This window comes from Candoia aspera, chromosome 2 (genome assembly GCF_035149785.1).
Source record: "Candoia aspera isolate rCanAsp1 chromosome 2, rCanAsp1.hap2, whole genome shotgun sequence".
Taxonomy (NCBI): domain Eukaryota; kingdom Metazoa; phylum Chordata; class Lepidosauria; order Squamata; family Boidae; genus Candoia; species Candoia aspera.
Genome location: NC_086154.1, coordinates 238,611,236 through 238,638,896, shown reverse-complemented (window position 1 = coordinate 238,638,896; position 27,661 = coordinate 238,611,236). Strand labels below are relative to the sequence as shown.

At 39.9% G+C, this 27,661-nt stretch overlaps 1 protein-coding gene across 4 annotated transcripts in view; it reads left to right on the top strand.

Moving 5' to 3' along the window:
• Positions 1–27,661, top strand: part of KIF2A (kinesin family member 2A) — a 73,219-nt gene that overhangs the window by 34,381 nt on the left and 11,177 nt on the right. For all 4 annotated transcript variants that reach the window (XM_063295614.1, XM_063295613.1, XM_063295615.1 and 1 more), the window contains exons 9-15: positions 9,074–9,236; positions 10,289–10,379; positions 15,176–15,239; positions 17,640–17,731; positions 17,901–18,043; positions 18,603–18,807; positions 27,310–27,420. In XM_063295614.1, the coding sequence (XP_063151684.1) occupies positions 9,074–9,236; positions 10,289–10,379; positions 15,176–15,239; positions 17,640–17,731; positions 17,901–18,043; positions 18,603–18,807; positions 27,310–27,420 (869 nt within the window). The remainder of the gene's footprint in view (positions 1–9,073; positions 9,237–10,288; positions 10,380–15,175; positions 15,240–17,639; positions 17,732–17,900; positions 18,044–18,602; positions 18,808–27,309; positions 27,421–27,661) is intronic.

The following is a 27,661-nucleotide window of genomic DNA, read 5'->3' as shown; positions in this document are numbered from 1 at the left end:
GAAAATATACGTTTAAAAGGCTGAGGCTGATAACTGAACTTTTTTTTATTTCCCCACCGTACAAGAATGAGGAAGGACATATCCTAGATCAGAGACAAGTCATGATATCTCAAGCTCCTAATCTGTAGAAAAGCTGAGAACAAAATTATGGTATTAGAAAATGGAAGTTATTTTTGAGTTGCTTATACCATGAAATGAAAAAAAACAGTTATCTTAAAGATGTGGGGTGGGGGAGAAATTTGAGTAAGGGAGGGGAAATATATTTGTTGATAGCCTTGCAGGAAAATGTTTTGCTAACTCTTCAAAAATAGTAATCAAAACAGATGACAAACTGAAACTATATTTACTTGAATCTTTTGAATTAAGCTAGTTATAGGAGAGAATAAGTGTTGTTTCTTCATCGGTCTTGGACTGTGTATATATGAACAAGTTAACTGGCTGTGCTTTTGAAGGCTTTTGGACTGGGTTCAGGAAATTTTTAATTTGGTAAATATAGAAATGCTTATTCTGTAACAAGTTCCATTGAGTTCAATGGCTCTTTTTCCCAAGACTTTTGGTCTGTCCAGTGGGCAGCAGCAATAAAGGAAGATGCTAGAGGTGAATGATCAGTACAGTGACAACAGCAGTGCCATCATCACCATACTGTGTGGGAGAAAGCAGTGGTAAACCATGCTTGGATTTTACCCAGTAAAAGATGTGGATAGACCATATAAAGTGATTGATGATATAGTGCTGAATGATAGGCCCCTCAGGTTGACTGGCATTCAACGTGCTACTTGGTAAGAGCTAAGGATCTTTCAAGTACTAATAGTGTATATGATGCAGCTAGCTTGAAAACTTTGGGATATCTAGTTGCTGATGTTGCCACTGTAGGGAAAGAAAATCTGAAGCCACAAAAAAAGAATTACAGTGGGAACATGGAACATAAGAAGTATGAACATGGGAAAACTGAACACAGTGAAAGACGAAATGACACATTGATATATTTGGCATCAGCAAATTGAAACGGACCGGAATTAGACACTTTTAGTCAGAAGATCATACTGTTTTACTACTTGGGATACAAAAAACAAAGAAGGAATGGTATTGTTTCCATATTCAGGAAATATAGAGCAAAAAATGGATACAATGCAGTCAATGACTACATAATATTAATTAGACATTGTGGACAACCTTTAATATGATGATCATCCAAGTTTATGCTCCAACCATTGATGCTGAGGTGGTTGAGTTTTATGGTCATTTTCAATCTGAATTTGACAGAATATGCAAGCAAGACTTGCATGTTGGAGCCCAGAATACCAAAACTGGAAATAATAAAGAGTTGACTTGTACGATATAGGAAACAGAAATGAAACAAGATAATGTCTTCTAAGTGTCTGCCAATCCAATGATTTTGTCATTGCTAAAACAGCCTTCCAACAATCAAAATGACACCTACTGTATGTACATGGATTTCACTAGTAATAAAATTTACTCTATTACTGGCAGAAGGAGGTAGAAGAGCTCAGTTATATAGCAAAGACATGGCCAGGGGACGACTGTGGAACAGATCACAAACTGTTCATATGAAAGTTCCAAGTCAAGCTAAAACAGAAGAAAACCAACCAGTTTCCAGGCACAGAAAAAAAGGAAAGTCTTCCAAAAGATCTCTGAACTCAGAAGGTGGTTCCAGCCTGGAATTGGTATGCTAAAGGATGCCAGTGGACAGATAGTAACTGATTCCAAGAGGATCAAACAAAGATGGAGTATAGCTGAAAATGCCATCTATCTGCAGACTCTAGTAATGAAAGTTGAGGAGCACAGTGAAAAAATGTGATTATGATTAAACACAACTATAGCAACCAGCTTTAGAATTGACAGTGAAGATACTGAAGATGGATAACTTCTGTGTTTTTGAATTGGCTATCTGTGAGGGTTCTTTTCTTTCCAGGGACTGGACACACCACAGCGTAGCAGATCTGTTGTTGTTTATTCATTCAGTCGCTTCTGACTCTTCGTGACTTCATCTGTACACAGTACTTTATTGTGGCACACACCTTCCTCGACGATAGGCTATTGCTCTGGGTTAACTCAACGCTTCTAGGCCTTGCAAGTTGATGTTGCCACGTAAATACATCTTTAATACTCAGCCCAAACAAAAGTCTCAAAGTCTGTAAAGTGGCATACAGCCTTTGTTTGCCTCCTTCCAAAAGTTCTTGCACTAGTTGGGATGAGGTGCTACCTCAGTGTTCTTTTCTGGTTGCTGCTGAGCTCCACCCTCCGCTCTTAAGCAATGTTGCTTTTGAGTACTCCAGCTGAGCTCCCAAGCCAAACTCCAGGCAGGAATCCCACCAGGATATGCTGCTTACTGTAGTTCGTGGCCCTGGCAGTTGACTGATAGCCCTCTTGCCTGCCTGTAATAGTTGTCAGTCTCCAAACGTCACCTCCCGCTTCCCCATCTGCTTGCTCTTTTCTCATCTCCTTTTCTCCTACACACCCACACCCACTCTGTCTCAGTGTTTGCTTTTGTAAGCTGAGGGCCTGGGTGGGGTGAGGCTGCCTCTGGACATTGGCATGTCCTTGAAAACACCAGGCTGTGGCTCAGTTAGCCAGGCAGCTCGAACGCCAGTGTGGATGCTTGTAAATAAGCTTGTGAGTGAGTGAGTGAGTGAGTGAGTGCATGCATGCATGCATACATACATACATACATACATGCACCCATCCCTCAGGTTGAATGCATGAGCCCATCTCTCAACTTTTACAGCTCCTTGGGGAAAAGCATGAGCTGTGCTGAGCCTTGGGGAAGTGGGGTGGGAAGCGTTTCTGCCTGGCTGCAGCTGCTTTTCCCAAGAACAGACAGCAATCCCAGCTTCAGTTCCTCACACTATCAACAGGGTGGACAAAGGGATCAGAACGAATTAATACAGAGGTCTCACTCAAGGCACAAATGACCAGACTCAAATTATCATTATTTTTGATACATCGTGCACAGACCTAGCTCTCTTGAGAAGCCTATAATATTGGGAAAGGTGGAAGGAAGAAAGGAAGAGGACAACCAGGAGCAAGGTGGATGGACTTGATTACAGCAGTGATGGCTGTGCTGTTGGAAGACTTGAAGAGCCAGTTTGGGGACAGATCATCCAGGAGAAGATTTATCTATGTGGTTGATAAATTTGATCTAAGTCAGCACCGACTTGATGGCACAGATTTTCTTGTGCTTGCAGTGCAGCATAAAGGCATCTATTTACCCATTTGCTTCTATGGACTGAAAGAAAAAGTTCAGTAATTCAAACACTTGATCAGTTTTCACCCTGCCTATATGGAATTATCTGGGCTAATTCCCATCATAGTAGTAACCTATGCATACTTGCTGAAGTCAGTGGGATGTGAACATTTGCTTAGTCTTCTGCTTACTCAACTTGAAATTGCGTCAGTCTCCCAGTCATTCATTCTCTGTATTTGTATGTGGTATATACAGTATGATGGATTGTGATTTGTCCCTGAACAAATGCTGTGTGCATCAACAGATGGTAGAACAATTTTTCAAATAGGGTGGCTTTTTTCCTATGATTTTAATTAGTAATTAATTCAGCTAATAGTTCAGGCTGGGACATAGCACCGAGACAGTATTGATCATGCTTGCTAATGACCTTTGGAGGACCCAGGACAGGGGTGGTGCAACTTTCCTGGCTCTCCTGGATCTTTCAGTGGCTTTCGATACTATCGATCATGGTATCCTTCTGGACCGGACTGGCTGTGGGGGTTGGGAGGCACCATTATGGGGTAGTTCTCCTTCCTCCTTGGCTGGTTCCAGTTGGTGTTGGTGGGTGAGGAGTGGTCAAGCCCTAGGCCCCTGCAGTGTGGGGTGGCTCAGGTCTCTCCTTAACACCTACATGAAACCGCTGGGTGAGGTCATCCAACAGAACAGGGTACGGTATCATCAGTATGCTGATGATACCCAGTTATATATCTCTACCCCTGGCTGGGCAGATGATGCTGTTGTGGTGCTGTCCAAGTGCCTGGAGGCTGTATGGGTCTGCATGGGGATGAACCAACTTTGGCTCAACTTTGGCAAGATGGAGTGGCTCTGGGTTTTTGGCCCCCCAGGGTCTGGTGACTTGCCTTCTTTGACTCCAGATGGGGTGGCACTCCCCTGGACCAAGCTGGTGCACAATTTGGGGGTCCTCCTGGACTCACAGCTCCTGCTTGATGAGCAGGTGGCAGCCATGGCTAGGGGGGCCTTTGCACAGATCTGTCTTGTGCGCCAGTTGCACTCTTTCCTGGACCAGGAGGCCTTGCTCACGGCCACTCACACCTTAGTCACCTCCCAGTTGGATTATTGCAATGCGCTTTACATGGGGCTGCCCTTGAACACCACTTGGAAGTTACAACTAGTCCAGAATGCAGCAGCGCAAATAGGGTGCCCATAGGTTTGCCCATGTTAGACCTTTATTGCATAAGCTGCACTGGCTCCCAGTTTTCTTCTGGGTTCAGTTCAAGGTGCTGGTTATCACCTACATGGCACAGGACCTGGTTATTTGCAGGACTGCCTCTCCCTGAGAATATCCGCCTGTCCCACTAGATCAGATAGGGTGGGCATGCTCCAGGCCCCCTCCCTGAAATCTTGCCATCTAGTGGGACCTCAGAAGCATGCCTTTTCCATGACTGCCCCTTCCTTGGGGAACATCCTTCCACCAGCCCCCACCCTTCTAGCCTTTTGGAAGGCTGTTAAGACCTGGCTTTTTACCGAAGTGCTGGGGTAGGATTGTAGAGGTACGGTCATGTGAAAAAGAAAGTACACCCTCTTTGAGTTCTCCACTTTGGTCTCGCCTGCCCAAAGGACGTTGTTCCAGAAGTCTTGTGATTTGTTCAGATGCAACTTTGCAAACCTAAGCCGTGCTGCCATGTTTTTTTTAGAGAGAAGAGGCTTTCCCCTGGCAACCCTTCCAAACAACCATACTTGTACAGTCTTTTTCTAATTGTACTGTCATGAACTTTAACATTTAACATGGTAACTGAGGCCTGTAGAGTCTAAGATGTAACTCCTGGATTTTTTGCAATTTCTCTGAGCATTGCGCGGTCTGAACTTCGGGTGAATTTGCTGGGATGTCCACTCCTGGGAAGATTGGCAGCTGTCCTGAATGTTTCCCACTTGTGAATAATCTTCCTCACTGTATAATTATGGACTTTAAATTGTTTGGAAATGGCCTTATAACCCTTCCCAGATTGATGGGCAGCAACAATTGCTTCTCTAAGATCACTACTGATGTCTTTACTCTTTGGTGTTGTGTTAACACACACCTGAGACCAGCAAACTCCTAAAACTTCGGCTTTTATGGAGGTGGTCACGCTTGCTGAAGATCAGTTAATCAGGGCATTTGATGAGCAGCACCTGGCTGCTACTTAGCCTCTTAATCCCTATGGAAGCCGTAAGGGTGTACTTAGTTTTTCACACGTGGCTTCTCCATTTTGGCTTTATTTTTGTATAACTAATAATGACATGGTATAATATGTCATGTGTTGTTGTTCACCTGAGATTGTATTTACCTAATTTTAAGATGTGCTGAGGACCAGATGATTTTTATTATGTCCTGATACATAAAACCATAGAACTCAAAGAGGGTGTACTTCTTTTTCCCATGACTGTAGATAGTGTGGAAGGCGGGTAGATGAGCCTGCTGTGGGACATCACAAGGGAACAGTTAAGGCACAGGGTTTTTGTTTTATTGTTTTACTGATTTTACTACCTTATGATTGTTTTATTTATTGGTTTTATTGTTGTTATGAGCTGCCCAGAGTTGCTTAGGATCGGCGGCCTTTTAAATCTTTTAATTAACGCACACATACCATTTGACATTAAACTTTGGTTGCTTCAATTTCATATGATGTCAGAAGATTATAGTTGGAAAAATTATTGTAAAATAATGTATTTCGTATGGAAGAACTTTAATGTGTCTAGTTTTATGCCTAGAGGGTTATCTTCCCACAGAAAAATGAAAAATGCATGTATTTGACATACAAAGCACCTTCGTTTGTGTCTCCCTTGGAACACTGGGCTTTTTGCATGTTCTTGCTGATTCAGTTATTTCATACAGTTAACCATTGGATTTAATAATTGTACTTGATTTTGATGAAATGTGGCATAATTTTCATTTTCTGGAATCTGTTAATGACTCACACGTTATTAAACAAACTTGTTTAGAATAATGCATTATAAATGGATCAGGATTAAATTGAACACTTGAACGATAAAGCTTTAAAGGTTACAATAATCAAAAGGCATGAGAAAGCCAGTTTGGTCTAGTGGTTATGGCGCTGGGTTACAAACCAGGAGACTGAGTTCTAGTCCCACTTTAGGCACAAAGAGAGCTTGATGACCTTGGGCCAGTCACTCTCTCTCAGCCCTAGGAAGAAGGCAGTGGCAAGCTACTTATGAAATCTTTCTAAGAAAACTGCAGACTACTCCAGGTAGTCATCAGAAGTTAACAATGACTTGAAGGTGCATGCGCACACGCACACAAAGGCATACTAAAATATACATGAATTTTACCAAAAAAAATAAAGGTAATTTACCAGAATGTAAGTTTACAAATGAATAAGAATAGGGACCAAAAAAATTGATAATGAATCTCACCATGCCATTAGTGTGCAGTTTTAAAGTTGGGAAGATAGTTCTAGACAGGGATACATTCATCCTGATGTAGTAGGTATGCAGTTTGGGATGACACTGGTTTCATCTTTGTCACTGGATGTTAAGTTGGCTGCAGGGGTAAGAATGCTTATTTCTACAATTTACCATTTCACCCGTTAGAGCCTTTCCTGGTCTGAGTAACTTCATAGCTAAATAAATTACTGCATTTTTACTCTATGTGGGACTACCCTGAACATAGTTGGAGACTTTACTTAGTATAGGATGCCACCAGCTGATTATATTTGTGGTATGCATGGTCAGAGCAATACAGGTAGTCCTTGAGCTACAATGGCAATTGGACTGGGATTGCTGTAGCTACAGTAAGTGATGCTGTCATATAGTGTGACATCACTTGATCACATTGCTTAGAGACGGCAGTCTAGGCAGTCCTGGTTATTGGCGTAACCACAAGACGTGTGAGTCATTAAGGGAGAAGTGGGGGAGTCCTAGGTAAGGAATGTGGGGGGGGTGCCGTGGGGGGAGTACGGGAGGCCTGGTGCAGGCTGCAGGCATGTTGAGGGGTGCTGCAATGTGTTGCGAGCGCAGGAATGCCAGGGAAGGAGGATGCTGGTGGGTGCATGCATGTGTGCAAGTGCAGGGAGGCTGGAGAAGGAGGGTGCGGGGTGCAAGTGCAGAAAGGGTCAGGAAGGAGGGCACTGGGGTGTGTGTGTGAGTGCAGGAAGGCTGGGGAAATAGGGTGTGGGATGTGTGAAAGCGCAGGGAAGGCCGAGAAGGAGGGTGCTGGTGGGTGTGTGCATGTGAGCAAAGGGGAGAATGAGGGCGTGGTACGAGCATGCGAGTGAAGGATGGTGCCGTGCATGCATGTGAGCAAAGGGAGTGAAGGTGTGCATGCGAGCAAAAGGGGAAGGGTGCGGTGCATGTGACCAAAGAAAGGCTGGGGTGGGAGAATTACCTGAGCGACTTGCAACCTTCCCTGCCGGCTTCCCCATTGACTTTGCTCGTGGGAAGCTGGCAGGGAAGATTGCAAATGGCAACCACGTGACCGCAGGACGCTGCAGCAGGTTGTAAGTGCGAGCTGGTTGCCAAGTTCCTCAATTTTGTTCACATGACTGTGGGGGTGCTGCAAAGGCTGGAACATCGAGGACTGGTCACGTTCCTTTGTTCAGTGCTGTCGTAACTTCGAACGGTCGCTGAATGAATGATGGTAACTTGACTAACTGTTTGAAACTCATTTTGAGTGGTCTGTGCTGAATGCTGTTTATTTGTAAGCTTAATTCATGGTATTGGTTTGACTTTGTTTCAATCATAGACTAGAACAAGGGTCAGCAAACTTTTTCTCTAAAGGGTCAGATCCCACTTCACCTCTGCAGATGCGGCTGGCAGGTCTGCTGGTCAAGGAGCGTGACAGCCACTGGACAGTGCTGGTCTGCTGGCATGGAGGCTGCCACCACTGTCCAGGAAAGCCTGCCAGGAAGTTGGCTAAGGTTCAGGCCTGGCAATCTGCTGCCTGCCTGGCTGCTTAGAGGCCATATGAAAACAGCGGTGGGCCAGATTTGGTCTGCAGGCCATGGTTTACTAACCCCTGGACTAGAACATAGAAGTTCTGAGCAAAAAATAAATAAAATACAAATAAACACAAAAATGTGTATATAAAACATGAAATCATACTATCATAAGCTTGTTGTAAAAATAAAAGAAACAGTATTGACTTACAAGGCCCTAAGTGGCTTGGGTCATAAGTTGGAATATTTCTACTGGTACCTACTTAATACTGAATAAAATATTTCCACATTAAGTTTGTTGAAATTGTCTCCCATGGACTGCTGACAAAGAGTTGACACACAAGAGATGACTACTTTAAGTTTGGAAAGAAACTAGGCATACTTTAGGTTCAATTTTGTAAAATCCTTACAATGCGTCTTTTCATTCAGACCTTCCATTCCAATTGACATATTTGCTGTAGATTATTGTAAATAGGTTTGTTTATATTATTTTAATGTTCTGGTTTTTATTATGTATATTTATTGTTGTAAACATTGTGTACATTAAATGTAATAAATGATACATTAAATTAAAATTTGGAGATCGCTTTGCATAAAAGTGAAACAGTTCAAACACGACTGCCACTTACAGTAAAGTAATGGCAAAATGGCAGCATTGTAGTTTGTACAAAATTATTCTGTATAGTTTAACTTCTAAGGTAATTCTTACTTGGGATGAGGACCAGCAAACGTACTTGATTTTTATTAAAGGTTCACAGAATAATCCTTGTATAAAAAGATATTGTAGCCTACTCCCATATGTCTAACACTTTATGTAATGTCAAATTATTTCATCACAGATTGATTAAATTAATTTCACTGTCTTTGTTATATGAATGCCTGAGTTGTTAAACTCAAGTATTCTGGAAATTAATGCAGTGTTTCATTTCCTCTCTAGAAACTGTAATGAAAGATCTTGATGTCATAACAATTCCAAGCAAAGATGTTGTGATGGTACATGAACCTAAGCAAAAAGTAGATTTAACAAGGTACTTAGAAAACCAAACGTTCCGATTTGACTATGCCTTTGACGACAGCGCCCCTAATGAAATGGTCTACAGGTGTGTATTGTTTGTGTGCACCGTAAAACCTGATACTTTTGTTTTCTGCAAGTTCATGCTACTCCCTAATCTGGATTTCCGAGTCAGTATATTCTCAGTGATATTGATGCGTCTTTTCGATGTCATCTGTGATCCTTCCTTTCTTTCCCTATGAGAATTAAATTATCTGTATCAGCAGAGTTATCACAAACTAACTTAGAGCATTTGTTTGAGTGTTTGCAGGAAAGTATGGTATGTGATGAGCTGGCAAAAAGCCATGAAAACTGCAGGCATGTCACAATAGAATTTTTAACTTTCACTATGGGTGTTTTATTTCATGTCTTACTGTGTAAACTTCCATGAGTTCTGGGACTGCAGCTGGTAAAAAGAAAGCTAAATAAATAAATATCAGTGGTATTGATTCCAAGCTAGCAAGGAGGTTTCAGCCAGGCATCTTTGTAAATCTATTAAATGAGGAAAATAATAAAAGATCTGTTTGGAATTAAGACTTCCATTAGAATACAGACTTTGGAAGTATTTAATTCTTACCAGCCAGTTCCCATAGATTTAACTATTTTTGTTTAGTTATGTGATGATACATTGTCATCAGATAGCTTATTGAACTTCTTTAACTTTCCACTTTTGGTTTCAGAGATTCTTGAACCACAGTTAATTTGACTTTTTATTTTCACTTGTGTTGAATACAAGCTTTTCCTTTATTTCATTTGCTATCTTAAATTATCTGTGTTGCTTTGAAACCCCCTTGTATACACATGCTTTAACAAATGCTAAATATCTTCCTGTGCTTTAAGCTAATTTGAAAGATGTGTATATATCGTAGAATAGGAGCTTGTGGATTTAGTGGTTCTTGAGGTTTTTTTTTTAAAATAATTTCTGATTGTAATAATTCTGCTGATTCTTTTAAACTCAGCTGTAGAAATCTTAGGTGAGAGTGGAGCAAGAATTGTAGCAAAGTATTATAAAATTGGATTGATGTACTGTTGTATGGAACTTCACTAGCTTTGAATTAAATACTATAATACAGTTGAGTGTTCTTTTCTTTTCTGCTAAAGGTTTACTGCAAGACCACTAGTGGAAACCATATTTGAAAGAGGAATGGCCACATGTTTTGCATATGGACAAACAGGCAGTGGAAAGACCCATGTATGTTTTCCTGTTAATTTCAACATCCACTGTTGTTCTTTTACTGCATTGTAACCAGCTATGAGCTATTTTAATACGTTAGCAGCATCATTCACTCTAACTGCAAACTGTTTTTAGAGGCTGCAGATTACTGATGCTGGAAATTTTTCTTTGTCCATGTTTCTTTAATTTTAACCAAAATAATATAAAAACATACAAAAAAAGAAAAACACTGGATCAAATTCAACACACTTCCTTTTTAGTACAGGTAGTCCTCATTGAATGACCACTTGTTCAGCGTTCAAAGTTACAACAGTGCTGAATGAGGAAGACTTATGATGAGTCCTCGTAGTTGCAGCCATTGTAGTGTCCCTGCGGTCATACAATTGCGATTTGGGCCATTAGCAACTGGCTCGCAATTATGACAGTGGCAGCATCCTGTGGTTATGTGATCGCCGTTTGCAACCTTCACTGCCGGCTCCCAACAAAGTCGATGGTGAAGCCAGCAGGACGTTACAAATGGCGATCATGTGACTGCAGGGACTCTGCAATCATGTGGGATTCGCCTAAGAACAGCAACTGAGACTGCTGCAACTGCTGTCGTAAGTTGGTGTGGTCACGTGACATTGCACTTTACAACCATGTCGCTTAGTGACATAGTTGCCGGTCCCAGTTACCATCATTAAGCAAGGACTACCTGTAACCTAAATATTCTTACTATTATAAACATGTCTACAATCTTTAGATCTGTGCTAAGCACTTTCGGTTTTATGTTTCCCATATTTTTTATCCTAACATCTTGAGATAATAAAACTTTCCTTGTTAGAATTAATGTACAGTATTAGACTAATCTATTAAGAAATTGTCTTTATTTACTATATTTTTTGTCTTGTTCAGTCAGAGCACTGAAAAGGCCCTTGCCACTGAGCTAGTAATTTGCTTCCAGTGGAAGGGAGAAGCAGTAACACACTCTGTCCTGGTAGAAATTCTTGCAGCACAAAACTGGCAAGTATCAGCATATATTCTTGGCTACTGAAAGTCACGTGCAATTCTGGCATATGTATGCTGATGCCCCTGGTGTCCTGCCCAGGGTATGGTATAGCCAGTTGTCATTATTAGAGATCTATATTCCATGGGAACAACTGATCTAGAACTACATTTGTCAGTTACATACAAGATGTAATTTCCTTGGGTGACCCTTTTACCACCTGGTGATAGGTTCCCCAGTTGTGAATATATCTTCCATAGAGAGTGATTGGGTGCTTGGAGCTCTCCTATATTTTCAGGGAATTCCCATTCATACTTTAATTCCTGTCTGGGACTGTTGACCTGCATCCTGATATATAGAGCACCCCCCCTTCTGCTTTTGAGCTTGTTTCCTTGTTTACCTTGGGGCCTCATTCATGCGTTCCCTGGGGATCAGGTAGCTCATCCCACAACCATGGGGTTTGGGATTGACTTTGAGCAATGAGAGCAGGGGTTGCCTCAAGAGCAACTTCAGGTTAGGGAGATCTTGCCTAGGAACATGTCATATATTGTGGGACTCACTCCTAGCCAGAGAAAGAATGCCCCCCCCAACTTCTACTGGGATCTTAACCAAAGCATAGGGTATCAGCCACTAAAACAAAAACTTGCTCTCTTGGGATATGCATCTGAGGGGACACATGTACACATTCAATCAAACTGGGAGCATCCCCTATCAACAAGTGCTTTCAATGGTTGGTCATTGACCACTGCAGTTGCCAGTTGTAGTTTAGTTAAAGTAACTATAGTAGCACCTCAAACATCTGATTTTAGGCTAGGGGACACTGCCTAGTTTGATATTATCCAGTATGACAGTGAGAATACTCCTATGGGTGGCCTATTCTTTGCCTACTCTTTATAGTCTCTCTTTCAATGACCACAGCAGACTGACCATTGATACCTTTTTCTGTCCTACCTTTAGGAGGGCCCTTGGTCGCCCACGCCTTGCGGTTCTGGGCCCACCAGCTGGTGGCCCTAGTTTCAGGGTATCTGGAAACAGTAGTGTGGTGAGCCACTAAATAGTCTTCTGCCAGTTGTAGAGCTTGGTTACAGCTGTCCAGTCGGTGTTATAGAACCCAGGACTGTACTGCCTTAGGTAGGATGGTACAAATTGCTCTAAGGCTATGCACTCAAACTTCTTGAGAAATCCACATTTCAGGAGACAGCCACTTCCTCGCAAGCTCTCTGAGCCGGTTCAGGGCTTCTCAAGGTCCTCCCTCTACTTTGAACCCATATCCTCAAAATCACTGTTGATGGGCCTCAGCATGAAGTTGAAACTGTTGCTGAACTGCAGCTCAAACCAGTTTATAGTCAGCAACCTCCTGAGGTGAACAATTGCTGAAAGCTTTGAAGACCTTCCCAGTCAGGTGGGGAGCCAACCATGCCATTTATTCTCCTGGCTGGTGGCACACAGTAGCTACTCTTCCAACCATTAAGCATCTATATCCTCATTCTCCCCCATCTTTGCCAGCTTTATTTCTATGTGAGGTTGTGGAGGAAGAACAGAGGGAGGGGTTAAGGAAAAGGCATCCCATCTGCAGAGCTCCAAAATAGTTGACATCTGCTCCTGGTGCTGTTGATCATAGCAGGCCCTTTCCTCTCTGGCAAATATTTCCAGCTGATCTTGGTGTACATGCTCCCACCAGCTTTGTTCTACATCATCCCAAGCTTATTGCTGGTATATCATAGCTTGCAGAAGGGCTATGATGGAATCTACTCTGCCTGTAGCTGATCTGAAGGTGGTGCTGGCTCCTTTAAAAATGGAGCTTGGATTGGCTCATCAGAGGAGTCATCCTGATTTGATTTAACTGCTGTATCTTTTGTGTCCACCTTCTCAGTCATGGCAAGATGCTGTTGCTGAACTGCTCTAGGGGTAAGTGCGGGTTTTAGAATGTAGCTCTGCTGCACCCAATACCTTAATTTAGCACCCTGAGGGATCCTCTCTGGTACTGTTTTCGTGGGTCAGTTGCTTGTACTTTGTGGATGGGCCAGTGACTAGGCCTCTTCTGTATCTCACTTCTGACACCAGTCTGGCAGAGACCCTTGTAGACAGAGAGGTGGGGAACTGACTAGTAAGAAACAGAAGGCAAACACTGGATTCTCCAAAGATGTAGCAAACCCTAAGCATTCCAAGTCGGGGGTTGTCATCAAAAACAGACTCTTTGGAGTGTCAGCAGTCCAAACCAAGAAATCAAAGTAATTTCTGAAAATAAAATAGCAGACCAAGGAAGTAAATGGGTCGTGGCAGCTGCAGTTTGAGGCTTGTTCTCCTCCTCTTGCACCAACAATCCCAACGTGCCTTCCAGCCTCGGCTGTGAGTATATTGGCAATTCCTTAGTTGGGAAGTCTCTGGCCCCTTCCTTTCCTCTAAGTAAGGCTTGTATGAGGAACTAGCTATCTTCTCTGCCTAGGCAATAAGCTGAATCCCAGGTGGGGGAGTCTCTTTATACAGGCCTGATAAGGGTAATTCCAGCAGGTGGTGGTTGTCCTCTGCTGTTTCCCTCCACCTTCTTCTCCAACCCCTACACCTTCCCTTTTTGTCAGAGCAGCACTGAGTCTGCAGGCACATACATTAAGGATCTGTGGCTTGCTTATGGGGAGGCTGGTGTTTTGCCTTTACCTCATACTTCTGCAAATGCTGTTGCACAAAGTGGTTTTATTTTTTCACAATTTCCACTGCATATCTGTGTATCAGTTCTTGACATCCATGAGAACCCTGTGGACTAAAATACTTGGGTAGGCAAATGATTCTCAGTTGTGTACTGTTTTGTCCATACTGCGTATTAGCAGATAACTGATTTTAAAGAAAATAAAATCACTTGAAAATTATTTTTATTTTCCACACAGTCCCTCTCATATATACTTCAAGGAATCTACCTTTTCTTACATCAGTAATAAATTACATATTTTTACACTGTTCCCTTCGTTGAGGATTTCACATCCAGATTAATTGCATTTTCTGTTCCCACAATTAATATTTTAATTAAACATTTTAATTATTATTTAAGAAGTAACTTAGCTGCCTTCTTTGAAACCACACTTTTAAGCATTAAATTCCACTTGTTTGTGATGCAGTTGTTGGTTTACACATTGTCAACAAACTTATATATATTAATGATGGTGCTATCCATTCAATTGTGTCTGATTCTTTGCAATTTTATGGACCAGCTCTCCACTTTTTCCGATCTTGTATAGCTTCATTTAGTTGTTTTATGCTATATTAAGAAAATATATGTGCAGAAATGTATACTGTATATTACAGAAAGTTGGATATGAAAATTAATTGTTGTGTGCAAGTTTTTTAAAAAACCAGTTTGCACAGTGATTCAGATACACACAAATGCTTGTATTAGAGAAAGTTGAGTATGACAGCTAATGGTTACGTGCAAGTTTTTTTTAAACCAGTTTGCATAATGTTGCAGATAATTATGACTGAATACATGTGAAGCTGACACATTGATTATAGGCTAAATTATACATTTTATATTATACTGGAAATATACTCTGATTTTCTTTGGACATGCTACTTTTTTAATATGCACAAAGAACTGCTTGCTATTAAACTAAAATGTCCACACTTAAACTAAACCCACACCTTGGGTTTTATTTAATTTTTTTTGGAAATACTTTTTTGGCCCTGTAAAGGGAACCATAGCATCCTGAGAGAACAAATTCAATTATTTTGTGTGTCTCTGCTTATTTCACTGGGTTTGCTCAGTGAAAACGATAATACAGTCATGCTCCTTTATAAATGAGGCATGAATTTATGCTCATTTTATTATTTTTGCTTTTAGACTATGGGTGGTGACTTTTCAGGAAAGAACCAAGACTGTTCAAAAGGAATTTATGCACTAGCTGGTAAGAAATCTTAATACTACTAAGTAGGTCTATGGTTATAGTTGAAATTTTTGGAAGTATGCCATCACGGTTGAAAGCAAACACTAGCTGTATTCTAGGTGACTTTGGGTTGGACCTTGAAAAACGTAAGCAAATGAAAATTTGCAGCAGGGAGTTTTTTTGTCTTTTCCTTCCCACTGCTACTTTATTTTTCCTTGAAAGTTACTGAATCAGTCAGTAAAATGTCCCTGCAGTTCCACTACCCCAGAAACCTCTAAAATCGTGTCTGAGAGGCCACTGGGGTGGTGGAACTGCTGAGACTTTATTGAGAGAGAGAGAGGAATTGATATCCCAGAGCAGTATACATGGGACTTACTCCTCCGTTTTCTCCCACAATAACCCTAAGAGGAGGTGAGGCTTAGAGAGTGACTTTCTTATAATTACCCAGTGAACTTCCACTATTGAGAGTAAGCACAAACCAGGATCTCCCCAACATGTTGACCACTACTGCATTTCTTTTCCTTTCTTTATTTTCTTGTAATTACCTGATTCTAGCTCACAAGGGTTTTTCAAAATATGACAGTTTGTAGGTTCTGGGTACATTTGTCAATTTAAATGAATCACTAGGTATATGGGACACATACTGATCTTGAATTTTAATCCTGAAAAGCTAAGCAGAGATGGACCTGGTTAATACTCAGATGGCAGACCACTAAGTTTTATCAGAGCTACATGGACCAGACTAGAAAGTTAAAAAAAAAAAAACAGAAAAAAATCAAAACAAAATCACTTTTTTGTTGTTTGCCATAAAAGCGATATGGACTACAGGGTTCACCTTTCTCTTTCTCTTCTTCCATCTCTCTACCCCACCCCACCCCCTTTTTAAAAAATGCTTTCTTTTCCTACTGGCTTGCTAGGTTTTTTTCAATTTTTTCCCTAACTATTGGAAAAAAATGTAGATTACAGGTCTCATTTAGTGACCACAATTCGGACAAGCAACTCGGTTGTTAAGTAAAGTGGTCGCTAAGTGGAACCACAACTGTGCTTATGATCTTCCTTCAGCTTTCCTTTGCTTTACAGACTTGTGAAGGACTGGTCATAAAGTTATTTTTTCATCACTGTCGTAACTGAATGGTTGCTAAAGGCAGTTGCTAAATGAGGACTAACTATGGTGATACATTTGTAAAAAAATAAAAGGCAGTAACATTTTCAGGAAGAAAAAGGGTGATTACAAGCAATAGTAGAGACAAATCCAATTTTGCCTGGCAGGTCTTCTGAGAAAACACAGACTGGGTCCTTCAGTACCTAAGCCATTGAGCTTAGCAGGTCTTCTGAGAAAAAGCAGACTGGTGCTTCAAACCTAAGCCATGGTTTGCTGAATCAGAATTGTCTGGCTTTGCACAATATGTAAAGTCAGAGCTGTGGTTTCCAAACCAGAATGGTTGGGTTCACAGAACATGCTAAGCCAAATGCCAGCAAACCACATTATGCCCTAGAATGGGGTATGAATGAAATCTATATAAAGAATGTACACCTGCTAAACTGCCCTAAATTCAGAAGAGCCTTTTAACTTAAAAAGCAAACTGAAAATAAAAGGGCTCCCTCCATTCAAGTGGGCCTAGGACAAAGGCTTCAGTTGCTGCTATGCCAGCAAAGCCACACTTGCTCATGCTCTAGTATTTTCATTGTTTTACTAGGGTTTTAAAAATGTTTTTAGTAATATTTAATGTCTCAAAGTTCTAATTCATCTAGAAAATGTTGGTTTTGGACTATTACTATATACCCTCAATTTTATGGATCGTGATTCAGTAGATACCAGATGTAGTAGATTTCTTTTCATTCATCATCAGAAGTAATGGATTTTATTTCATTTCGAAATAAATGCTTATTCTAACATTCATAATCTGTTTTCAGAATCCTTGTGCAGATACGTGAGGGAATACCAGTTTGTCTGATTCCCTAGCTTATGGTATATGAATCAAGAAAATAAACTCTAGTCAGTAGCTAAGCAATTCAGGACTTATGTTTCACTTTTTAAAACAAAGTTATGATTCCTAGTTTAAATTATAATTTCAGGTGCATATACAATGCAAGCTGGGAATTGGGTCAGATGTAATTGATATCGTAGACCTCCTTCAAGCCATTTTGGAGGAAGGGGGATGGGGGTTGGAATAGCTCAACCCTGTTATTTTATGTATGTTCCATTCTGTTTGTGCTTTTAGCATCAAACTACAGTTCCATATTACACATAAATTCTGTCATTGCAGATAAAGCACAACGAGTACAGAAAGCATTTTATAAATGCTAGCATTTTTTTAGCTGATCACTCAGTATAGTTAATAAACATGTCCATATGTGAACAGTTGTGCATTTCTGAAGTTTTTCCATTTCTCATTTCCTGTAATTGTAATCTATTTGCAGCTAGAGATGTCTTTTTAATGTTGAAGAAGCCAAACTATAAAAAACTGGAACTTCAAGTATATGCAACGTTTTTCGAGATTTATAGTGGAAAGGTGTGTGATTTATTTTTCAAATACATATATAACTTCTGAATCTTTATCTTCTGTGTTTATGCTTTTTTGTTTTATATAAACGACTGTTTCAACAGACAGGACTATATTAATACTCCAAAAATTCCCTAGCTAACACATCTCTTCTCCCTCCCTCCCACTCCCCCATAAGGTTTTCGACTTACTGAACAGGAAGACCAAATTAAGAGTTTTAGAAGATGGTAAACAGCAAGTCCAGGTGGTGGGATTGCAGGAGCGAGAGGTTAAATGTGTTGAAGATGTACTAAAACTTATTGAGATAGGCAACAGTTGCAGGTATTCTTTTTTCCCCCTCTTTCACAGTATAAAACTATAGTAAATGAGATTTAAAAAACTAAATATTTTGATCTTTTAAATACATATTTTCTTGGAGTACAACTTAAAATGAAGTTTGAGAATTGCCTGTATTGTGGTGAAAAGTTTTTGTTCCATTGAATTTATCAACATAAATAGATTTTCCCTCTTTGTATAGGAAGCAATATTAATGAATATATTCAAATTACTGTATTCAAATGTATTAACAGTTCTTTCAAGTGTTGTCCTATTTTATGTTCAGACGTAAAAATATTTTAAAATGTTTATATGGAATTTAGAGATATTGCAGAATTTGTGATATAAGTGGAAAACATGCTAATAATGTGTCTCAACCAATATTGTAATTGAAGAGAAGAGCATAATTGTTATATGTATCTTACAAATGATTCCTTATTATTGATCAAGTATGCCTTCTTTTCTAACAGAAAATACAATCTTAACAGTGTTGAATACACTAACTTTGTTAATAATGTTCAGTGACATTTCATTCTGTCTTTTCTGCCCCCATCTTTTGTCAAAGAACATCTGGCCAAACATCTGCAAATGCACACTCATCTCGAAGTCATGCAGTGTTTCAGATCATCCTCCGGAGAAAAGGGAAACTGCATGGTAAATTTTCCCTAATTGACTTGGCTGGAAATGAAAGAGGAGCTGATACTTCCAGTGCAGATAGGCAAACACGACTAGAAGGTGCTGAAATTAACAAGAGCCTTTTAGCACTCAAGGTAAAAGAAATACTTCTCACCGAATTCAAATCTCAATTGGCTTTCTATATTACATCAAATGCAAAACTTTTAAAAAATGATTATTTATACTGATGTATAGATGCGGATATTCCCTGTTAAATGCTCATATAACTACCATATATGCTACACGTCTACATAAGTATAAATGATATGTGTATGAGTTTATTACATTTATATCATGTCATTTCAAGTTTGAATCATTGCTAAGGGAAGACATAAAGTTCTGGTCCACTAACAACTTGGGCATCTATACCAGTTGCCAGCATCTTAAACTTGAATGTTCAGTCCCTGTTTTTGTTGTTTATTCGTTCATTCGCTTCCGACTCTTCGTGACTTCATGGACCAGCCCATGCCAGAGCTTCCTGTCGGTCAACACCCCCAGCTCTCCCAGGGATGAGTCTGTCACCTCTAGAATATCATCCATCCAGCTTGCCCTTGGTCGGCCCCTCTTCCTTTTGCCTTCCACTCTCCCTAGCATCAGCACCTTCTCCAGGGTGTCCTGTCTTCTCATTATGTGGCCAAAGTATTTCAGTTTTGCCTTTAGTATCATTCCCTCCAGTGAACAGTCTGGCTTTATTTCCTGGAGGATGGACTGGTTTGATCTTCTTGCAGTCCAAGGAACTCTCAGAATTTTCCTCCAACACCACAGTTCCAAAGCATCTATCTTCCTTCACTCAGCCTTCCTTATGGTCCAGCTCTCACAGCCATATGTTACTACGGGGAACACCATTGCTTTAACTATGCGGACCTTTGTTGTCAGTGTGATGTCTCTGCTCTGAACTATTTTATTGAGATTGGTCATTGCTTTTCTCCCAAGGATTAAGCGTCTTCTGATTTCCTGACTGCAGTCAGCATCTGCAGTAATCTTCGCACCTAGAAATACAAAGTCTTTGACTGCTTCTACATTTTCTCCCTCTATTTGCCAGTTATCAATCAAGCTGGTTGCCATAATCTTGGTTTTTTTGAGGTTTAGCTGCAAGCCAGCTTTTGCACTTTCTTCTTTCACCTTCATCATAAGGCTCCTCAGTTCCTCTTCGCTTTCAGCCATCAAAGTGGTATCATCTGCATATCTGAGATTGTTAATGTTTCTTCCAGCAATTTTAACTCCAGCCTTGGATTCCTCAAGCCCAGCTTGTTGCATGATGTGTTCTGCATACAAGTTGAATAGGTAGGGTGAGAGTATACAGCCCTGCCGTACTCCTTTCCCAATCTTAAACCAGTCTGTTGTTCCGTGGTCTGTTCTTACCGTTGCTACTTGGTCGTTATACAGATTCTTCAGGAGGCATACAAGATGACTTGGTATCCCCATACCACTAAGAACTTGCCACAATTTGTTATGGTCCACACAGTCAGAGGCTTTAGAATAGTCAATAAAACAGAAATAGATGTTTTTCTGAAACTCCCTGGCTTTTTCCATTATCCAGCGGATATTGGCAATTTGGTCCCTAGTTCCTCTGTCTTTTCTAAACCCAGCTTGTACATCTGGCAATTCTCGCTCCATGAATTGCTGAAGTCTACCTTGCAGGATCTTGAGCATTACCTTACTGGCATGTGAAATGAGTGCCACTGTTGGATAGTTTGAACATTCTTTAGTGTTTCCCTTTTTTGGTATGGGGATATAAGTTGATTTTTTCCAATCTGATGGCCATTCTTGAGTTTTCCAAATTTGCTGGCATATAGCATGCATTACCTTGACAGCATCATCTTGCAAGATTTTGAACAGTTCAGCTGGGATGCCGTTGTCTCCTGCTGCCTTGTTATTAGCAATGTTTCTTAAGGCCCATTCAACCTCACTCTTCAGTATGTCTGGCTCTAGCTCACTGACCACGTCGTCAAAGCTATCCCTGATATTGTTATCCTTCCTATACAGGTCTTCTGTATATTCTTGCCACCTTTTCTTGATCTCTTCTTCTTCGGTTAGGTCGTTGCCATCTTTGTTTTTGATCATACCCATTTTGGCCTGGAATTTACCTCCGATGTTTCTAATTTTCTGGAAGAGATCTCTTGTCCTTCCTATTCTATTGTCTTCTTCCACTTCCACGCATTGCTTGTTTAAAAATAATTCCTTATCTCTTCTGGCTAACCTCTGGAATTTTGCATTTAATTGGGCATATCTCCCCCTATCACTGTTGCCTTTTGCTTTCCTTCTTTCTTGGGCTACTTCTAGTGTCTCAGCAGACAGCCATTTTGCCTTCTTGGTTTTCTCTTTCTTTGGGATGTATTTTGTTGCCGCCTCCTGAGCAATGTTGCAAACTTCTGTCCAGAGTTCTTCCGGGACCCTATCTACTAAGTCCAGTCCCTTAAATCTATTCTTCACCTCCACTGCATATTCCTTAGGAATATTAGTGAGCTCATATCTAGCTGATCTGTGGGTCTTCTGTAATCTCTTTAGTCAGATCCTAAATTGTGCGATCAGAACTTCGTGATCTGAACTACAGTCAGCTCCAGGTCTTGTTTTTACCGACTGTATAGATGTCCGCCATCTTTGGCTGCAAAGGATGTAGTTAATCTGATTTTGGTGTTGTCCATCTGGTGAAGTCCATGTATAAAGCCGTCTCTTAGGTTGCTGGAAGAGACTGTTCGTTATGCACATTGAGTTGTCTTGGCAAAATTCTACCAGCCTATGTCCTGCTTTGTTTTGTTCTCCCAGGCCATGCTTACCTGTAATTCCAGATGTCATCTGACTGCCCACCTTAGCCTTCCAGTCTGCCATGATGAAAATAACATCTCTTTTAGGCGTGTCGTCCAGTAGGTGCTGCAGATCCTGATAGAACTGCTCTACTTTAGCTTCCGCAGCATCTGTGGTTGGGGCGTATATTCGGATCACTGTGATGTTAGATGGCTTGCCCTGAATTCGAATTGAGATCATTCTATCGTTTTTTGGATTGTATCCAAGCACTGCTTTAGCCACTTTACTATTAATTATGAAGGCTACTCCATTTCTTCTGTGGTCCTCTTGTCCACAGTAGTAGATCTGGTGGTCATTTGATGTGAAGTGGCCCATTCCAGTCCATTTCAGTTCACTGACGCCCAGAAAGTCTATCTAATCTTGACATCTCACCAATAACCACATCCAATTTGCCCTGGCTCATAGATCTTACATTCCAGATTCCAATGGCGTGTTGATCCTTAGAACATCGGATTCGCCGTTCACCACCAGCACCGTCGGCCACTAGCCGTCCTTTTGGCTTTGAGCTAGCTGCGTCATCACGTCTGGGGCTAGTTGAGTTCATCCTCTGTTCCTCCCCAGTAGCATTTTGACCATCTTCCGACCTGGGGGTCTCATCTTCCGATGGTATACCGACATATCTCTGGTTGTACTGATCCATTTAGTTTTCACGGCAAGAATACTGGGGTGGGTTGCCATTACCTTCCCCAGGGATCGCATTTAGTCTGACCTCTCTGTCATGACCTTCCCATCTTGGGTGGCCCTACACGGTTTAGCTCATGGCATCATTGAGGTGCTCAAGCTCCAGCACCACGACAAGGTAACGATCCTTTGCTGACGTCAGTCCCTGTAGGATTTTGTTTTTTGCCCATTTTATTTTGTCCATCCAGTATTCTTGGTAAAAAAACTTCATATTTAATTTAATTGGTAGTTTACTTGTAATTGTACAAGTAAACTATGTAATTGTATATGTAATTGTGGTTGTGTTAGTTTCTGCATACTGTAAATGTATTAGGTGAAAAAATATAGCAGGATCTTCCTTTTTACATGGACTTATTTATTTACCCACCTGCTCTCTCTCCTCATACTCTTCTAAAATTGGTGATTAATGTAATATGGGAGGGTAAATAAACAATAGGATAGAATAATTGTGCATGGACATAGGTCTTTAGAGGAGTAGTGAGGGCACTTTTCTAAGGTCCCAATACCTGGAAAAGAGCACCAAATGTTTAGCTCAATATTTGAAATGATCAAATAACAACATAAGTATTTTTCATTCACAATAGTAGAAAAATCTATTACTACAGTATGTAATCCCAAGAGTTATTTCAGTATATTGAAGTGCTTGCATACACCCATTTACCTTATGGTTGACTTCAGTGGACAAAACTTTGGGGAAATAAAATACATACAGTGCACTGAAAAGGAGGGGACCGAAATGGATATTCTGCTACCATACTATGCTGAGCCTTGAAAATGCCCTGCTCAGGCAAGTTTGAAGCAAAACTTTTTACCTTGGAGCTACCTGAGGCATATCAGTCCAAATGCTGCAAGATGAAAGGATGTTAGATTTGGATGGGTTTTTTTAAAAAAAAATGTTTTACTGTTTTAGCCAAACTGGATATATTTTGAAACTCTCTTAAGGTTTTCCATAAACAGAAAATGGCAGAGAGAGTCAGTGAAAAGGAAGAAAATAAACAATTTTATCATTGACAATTCTGATTTTTGGTCAAAAGATTTGGGAGGGATCTTTAAAGCTTCTAGAGTAATTTCTCTGCTCATTGCTCATATAACTGACTACCTGCATTAGCAAGGGCTAACTCGTAGGGTCTCTGTGTCTTCCAAGAATGGCTGGAAGATGATGTCTCGCTGCTGTCTGTTCAGTAGCTGGCTGACACCAGACTCCCCAACTTGGCCACTTTGTGAATTGCTCTTTCTTGCTTGGATAGCCTATTGAGCATCAGGTATGTTGAGTTTCACCGAGTCTTCAAACTCTAAAACGAGCTGTGCTGCAGGATTCCTGCCTCAGTCTGCTTGTCCTGCAACAGTTGGCTGCCCTTCGTACTCCTACAGAAATACCCCCTTCTTCCCTGCTTCTGATTTTGCCAACCAGTGAAGAGGGGTTGGACTTGCCTGTGGTACTAGCAAGGGGTGCGGGGTGGGGGTGGGAAGATGGAGAGCTGGTCTTGCCGTCTCTGTCTACCTCTTTAAGAAACAAGAAACAACTTTTTGCATTTAAAATTAAAGCACAGTAGTAAGTTCAGATGTCTTTGATCTGAAATGAAGATCTTCTACCTCTGTGCCTGAAAGACAGGGTTTGCAGTATAGCTGGATAAATACTGTGTAGTGTATGTTTGTGGATCAATGCAGGCACATACAGAATACCAACAGGTTGTTGTTGTTGTTGTTGTTGTTATTCATCCTTCTATCTTTCTTTGACAGGTTTATGCTGTCTATAATTTAATTTTAGAAAAGCTTCAAATACTGCTTTTTATTTGTTGAGGCTGTTTTGGCCTGAATTGAGAAGAAAATAAAATAAAGATGGGTTTAAAAGCTTCAAATGCTGTTTTCTATTTCCCTACCCTACTTCCAGTATGTCTTCTGTTTACCAGGCTTCATTACCTTAAAAGCAGTTGCTGTGCCCGATGTAATATTATCCTACCAAAAAGTAAGAAAGCTTAGGGCATATTTTTTGATGTACCTATTCTTATCAGTGGGAAAAAATTATTCAAGACTACACAAAATGAGGCAAAGAAGTTCTGTACATCTGAACTGAGGCAATGGGCAGGATTGTTCCAAAGTTCCAAACCTGAGGGACCCCCTTGTTGAGCCAGGTTTTGAAGTAAATAGTATTTTTCTGTACATAACTTTATTGAATTGTATCTATGTATATAGAGAGAAGAAGAGGAGGGCTATCTGTAATAGAGATAAATAAAAGCATCCAAAGGTGGGTTGGGAGGAGCTTTCCCCTTATTTTGCAGCGTTGTGTTTGTTACGTTTACAATATAGATGCCTATTTTTACCTTATTAACCCCCAATGAACAACAAAGTCTACATTGATTTGTGGTAACAAAACACAATCAATGAATGATTTACTACGAAAACAGTGGTTATGAGCAATCTGCAATATGTTGGAAGCATAACAAGATGATTATATTGCTTTGGGCCTTAAAGGAAGTAGTAGATTGTATTCAAATCAGTATCAGTCTAGCTACAAAATGTTTATATCACACATTTCCCTCAGGTAAAAGGCTATAGTTAGTTTGCAAACATGAACTTGTGCTGTTTGGATAACTTGCTGTAAACCCCTTATAAATATCCACAGTAGTCATATTGCGTTTGCATGTACATGGCTTTTCAGTTTGTATACAGACATAAAACCACTAAACTGATGCGTTGTTGCTGTGCTTTGTCACTTTCTAAATGTTCGTAATTACATAGGAGATTAAAAATAAGCAGCTACAGATGTTCCAAATTACTATTGCTAGAAATAAATAGAACATTCTGCTTAGTCTTTAGCCTTCATTTTTCAACAGTCTCTGTACATGATTAAAAAATAAAATATTCAGTTCAGTTAATTAAAAATTCCCCAATATGTTCTTCAGGCACTGAAATCCCTTTTAGATATTAACTACAACTTATTTGAAATGGCCTGAGACAGTTTTTCCTATTATTAAAATATTTAAATTTCTGCAATTGTGTTAATTGTGTAAAAGCTGCATATATAGATTCTTCAGACATTGATATATTTAGCCAGTGAACGAACTGACTGAGGCCAACATATTTTCATCCATTTCAAAAGAAATATTTCCAATAGAAGAGAATATATATGTAGCACAGGGTTGGACTATGGAGTCCTTGGTGCTCTCTGAGCTTGCTTGTCTGCAGACGTCACATTACCCAACTAGGTAACATCATCAGTGCTAGTGAGTGTGGGGTTTGCTGCCTGTTTGTATACAGTAGCTTGCCTTGCCAGTGTCATTGCCAGAAGAAAACCACACCCCCACCACCACTGGCAGGGCAAGCTACTGTATATAAACAGGGAGCAAACCCCACACTCACTTGCACTGATGATGTTACCTAGTCAAGTAAAGAAACATCTGCAAGAAAACAATCAAGCTCAGAGAGCACGAAGGACTCCATAGAAATATCTTCTTCTAGGACTGCTTAATTGTATCCAGTGTGTACGACCAGAGTTGCCCAAACTGACGATTACTAACCTCTTACAATTCTGGCATTAATTCTGGACTGTTTTTCTAGAGGATATGCCAGTGTGCTTTGAAATGAGTGTAATTGGAATTAATCAACAGAAGGATTTTAATATCTACTGTGTATGTGAATGAAATTAAATTTTGTATTGAGTTTTGGTCATATGGGCTTGTTGTGGTGATTGTCTGTGGGATGTTCACAAGTACAGTGTCAGGTTTTAAATATAATATTGAATGATAAATGTTACACAAATGAAATAAAGTGAGGTATCCTTCTTCATTAAAGAATTAACTCTGTTTAGATAATGCTGATCTAGTAGAAAAAAATCCAAGAAGGCAGATAGAAAAAATTTATATCAAAATGTAATAAAAATAATAAAACAAGATACTTGAGACTAAATTAGGTGTCTAATGAAAAAGATAATCTGTTTCAGTAAATTATACTGAACACAGAAGCTAAGGCTATTCACCCTTCGGAAATACAAAAGTCAGCAATTATTCAAATCTGTTTTGAGCGGTAGATTACACTCAAAAGCTCCTTGGAAAGGAAGTTTTGAATTAGCTGAATATATTTGATAGACTAAAAGAACTGCTGAAATTTCTATATGAACTGAGCTAGATAGCATGTTTAACAATGTCATAAAATCACTTTCTGAAGTCTCACCCTTGCGAGTATCTTTACCTTTGCTAGCTCATTCATACAATATAGTTGATTAGTTCTTGATTAAGCATTGAGCAACAGTATTTTGAGATGCTGATACTAGCTATTAGGAATAATATGTTTGTATACACTGAATATTTTTAAAAAATTAACTATTGTTTTAAGTACCTTTAATTTATTATAAACTATTTTTATTTATTTCATGATGAAAAGCCAGCTCTTTTTTAAAATAAGTATTATAATTGGTTAGATCCAAGGATGAGCAAGCCCATCTTCTTTTCTACTGTCATTGAAGCTGGATGAGGGTTGGCTGTTAGACTTAGTTTGTATTTCATTCATGAACATTTTATATGAGGTAGCTGTCATTCTTGAGAATCTAGAAAATTGATGCTTTTAGCTGGTTAGAAAGGCTTGGTGGATGAGATAAGGTTTGCGTGTGTGTGTTTGTATGTATGTGTATGGAGATTTTCTTCTAATTTCATTTGGTTAACATTTTATACTGAAAATGATTAGTGTTGAGGAAGTTTCAGCTTTCTTTAAAAAGGTGCTCTTTACAGAGCTGTTAACAGTGGTTGCAATAGCAAATGATATGTTAAGTCTTCTTAATTTCGGGTTCAAATGATTTTAGTGCTGCAGGGTGGGATGCTCTATAGGTCACAAGGCACAGTAGCAATTAAAAGTATGTGCTCATATCCCCATGTTTGCACCAAAATCAAATGGAATTTCAGTCATAACGTTTGAATGTGAATAGTACACAATCACAATTCTGTGGTATCTTTAGTGCATAATCCATATTTTCCTAATTGGAAGCTGACTGTAATATTTTAAGAAGAGTATGGGGAGTGCAGCTTGTCATCCATTATTTGTTGTTCAAGTTTGCAGTTGTTTTAAAATATGCTTGCATAGGTTCTGAGGGGAAAACATAAACATATTTATTCTTACAGGAGTGCATCAGAGCCTTAGGCCGAAATAAACCTCACACTCCATTTAGAGCAAGTAAACTTACTCAGGTCTTAAGAGATTCATTCATTGGAGAAAACTCTCGTACCTGTATGGTAAGTGAAACATACTGCAGTGTGTTTTCACTGCATGAAAGATAGCTCTTGGGGGTTATATACAAATAATTTACTATACTTATTGGAACTCAGTAAGTTCCCTGAATAGGAAGGATTTCTGCTCCTTAAACTTAAGCATTGTTATTGTGTGATTTAGAAAAATGTTACTAGAGTAACTTTATAAGGCAATGTAATTTATTTGTGAATAAAATGCAATGGAGATATCCGATCTTAATAATTT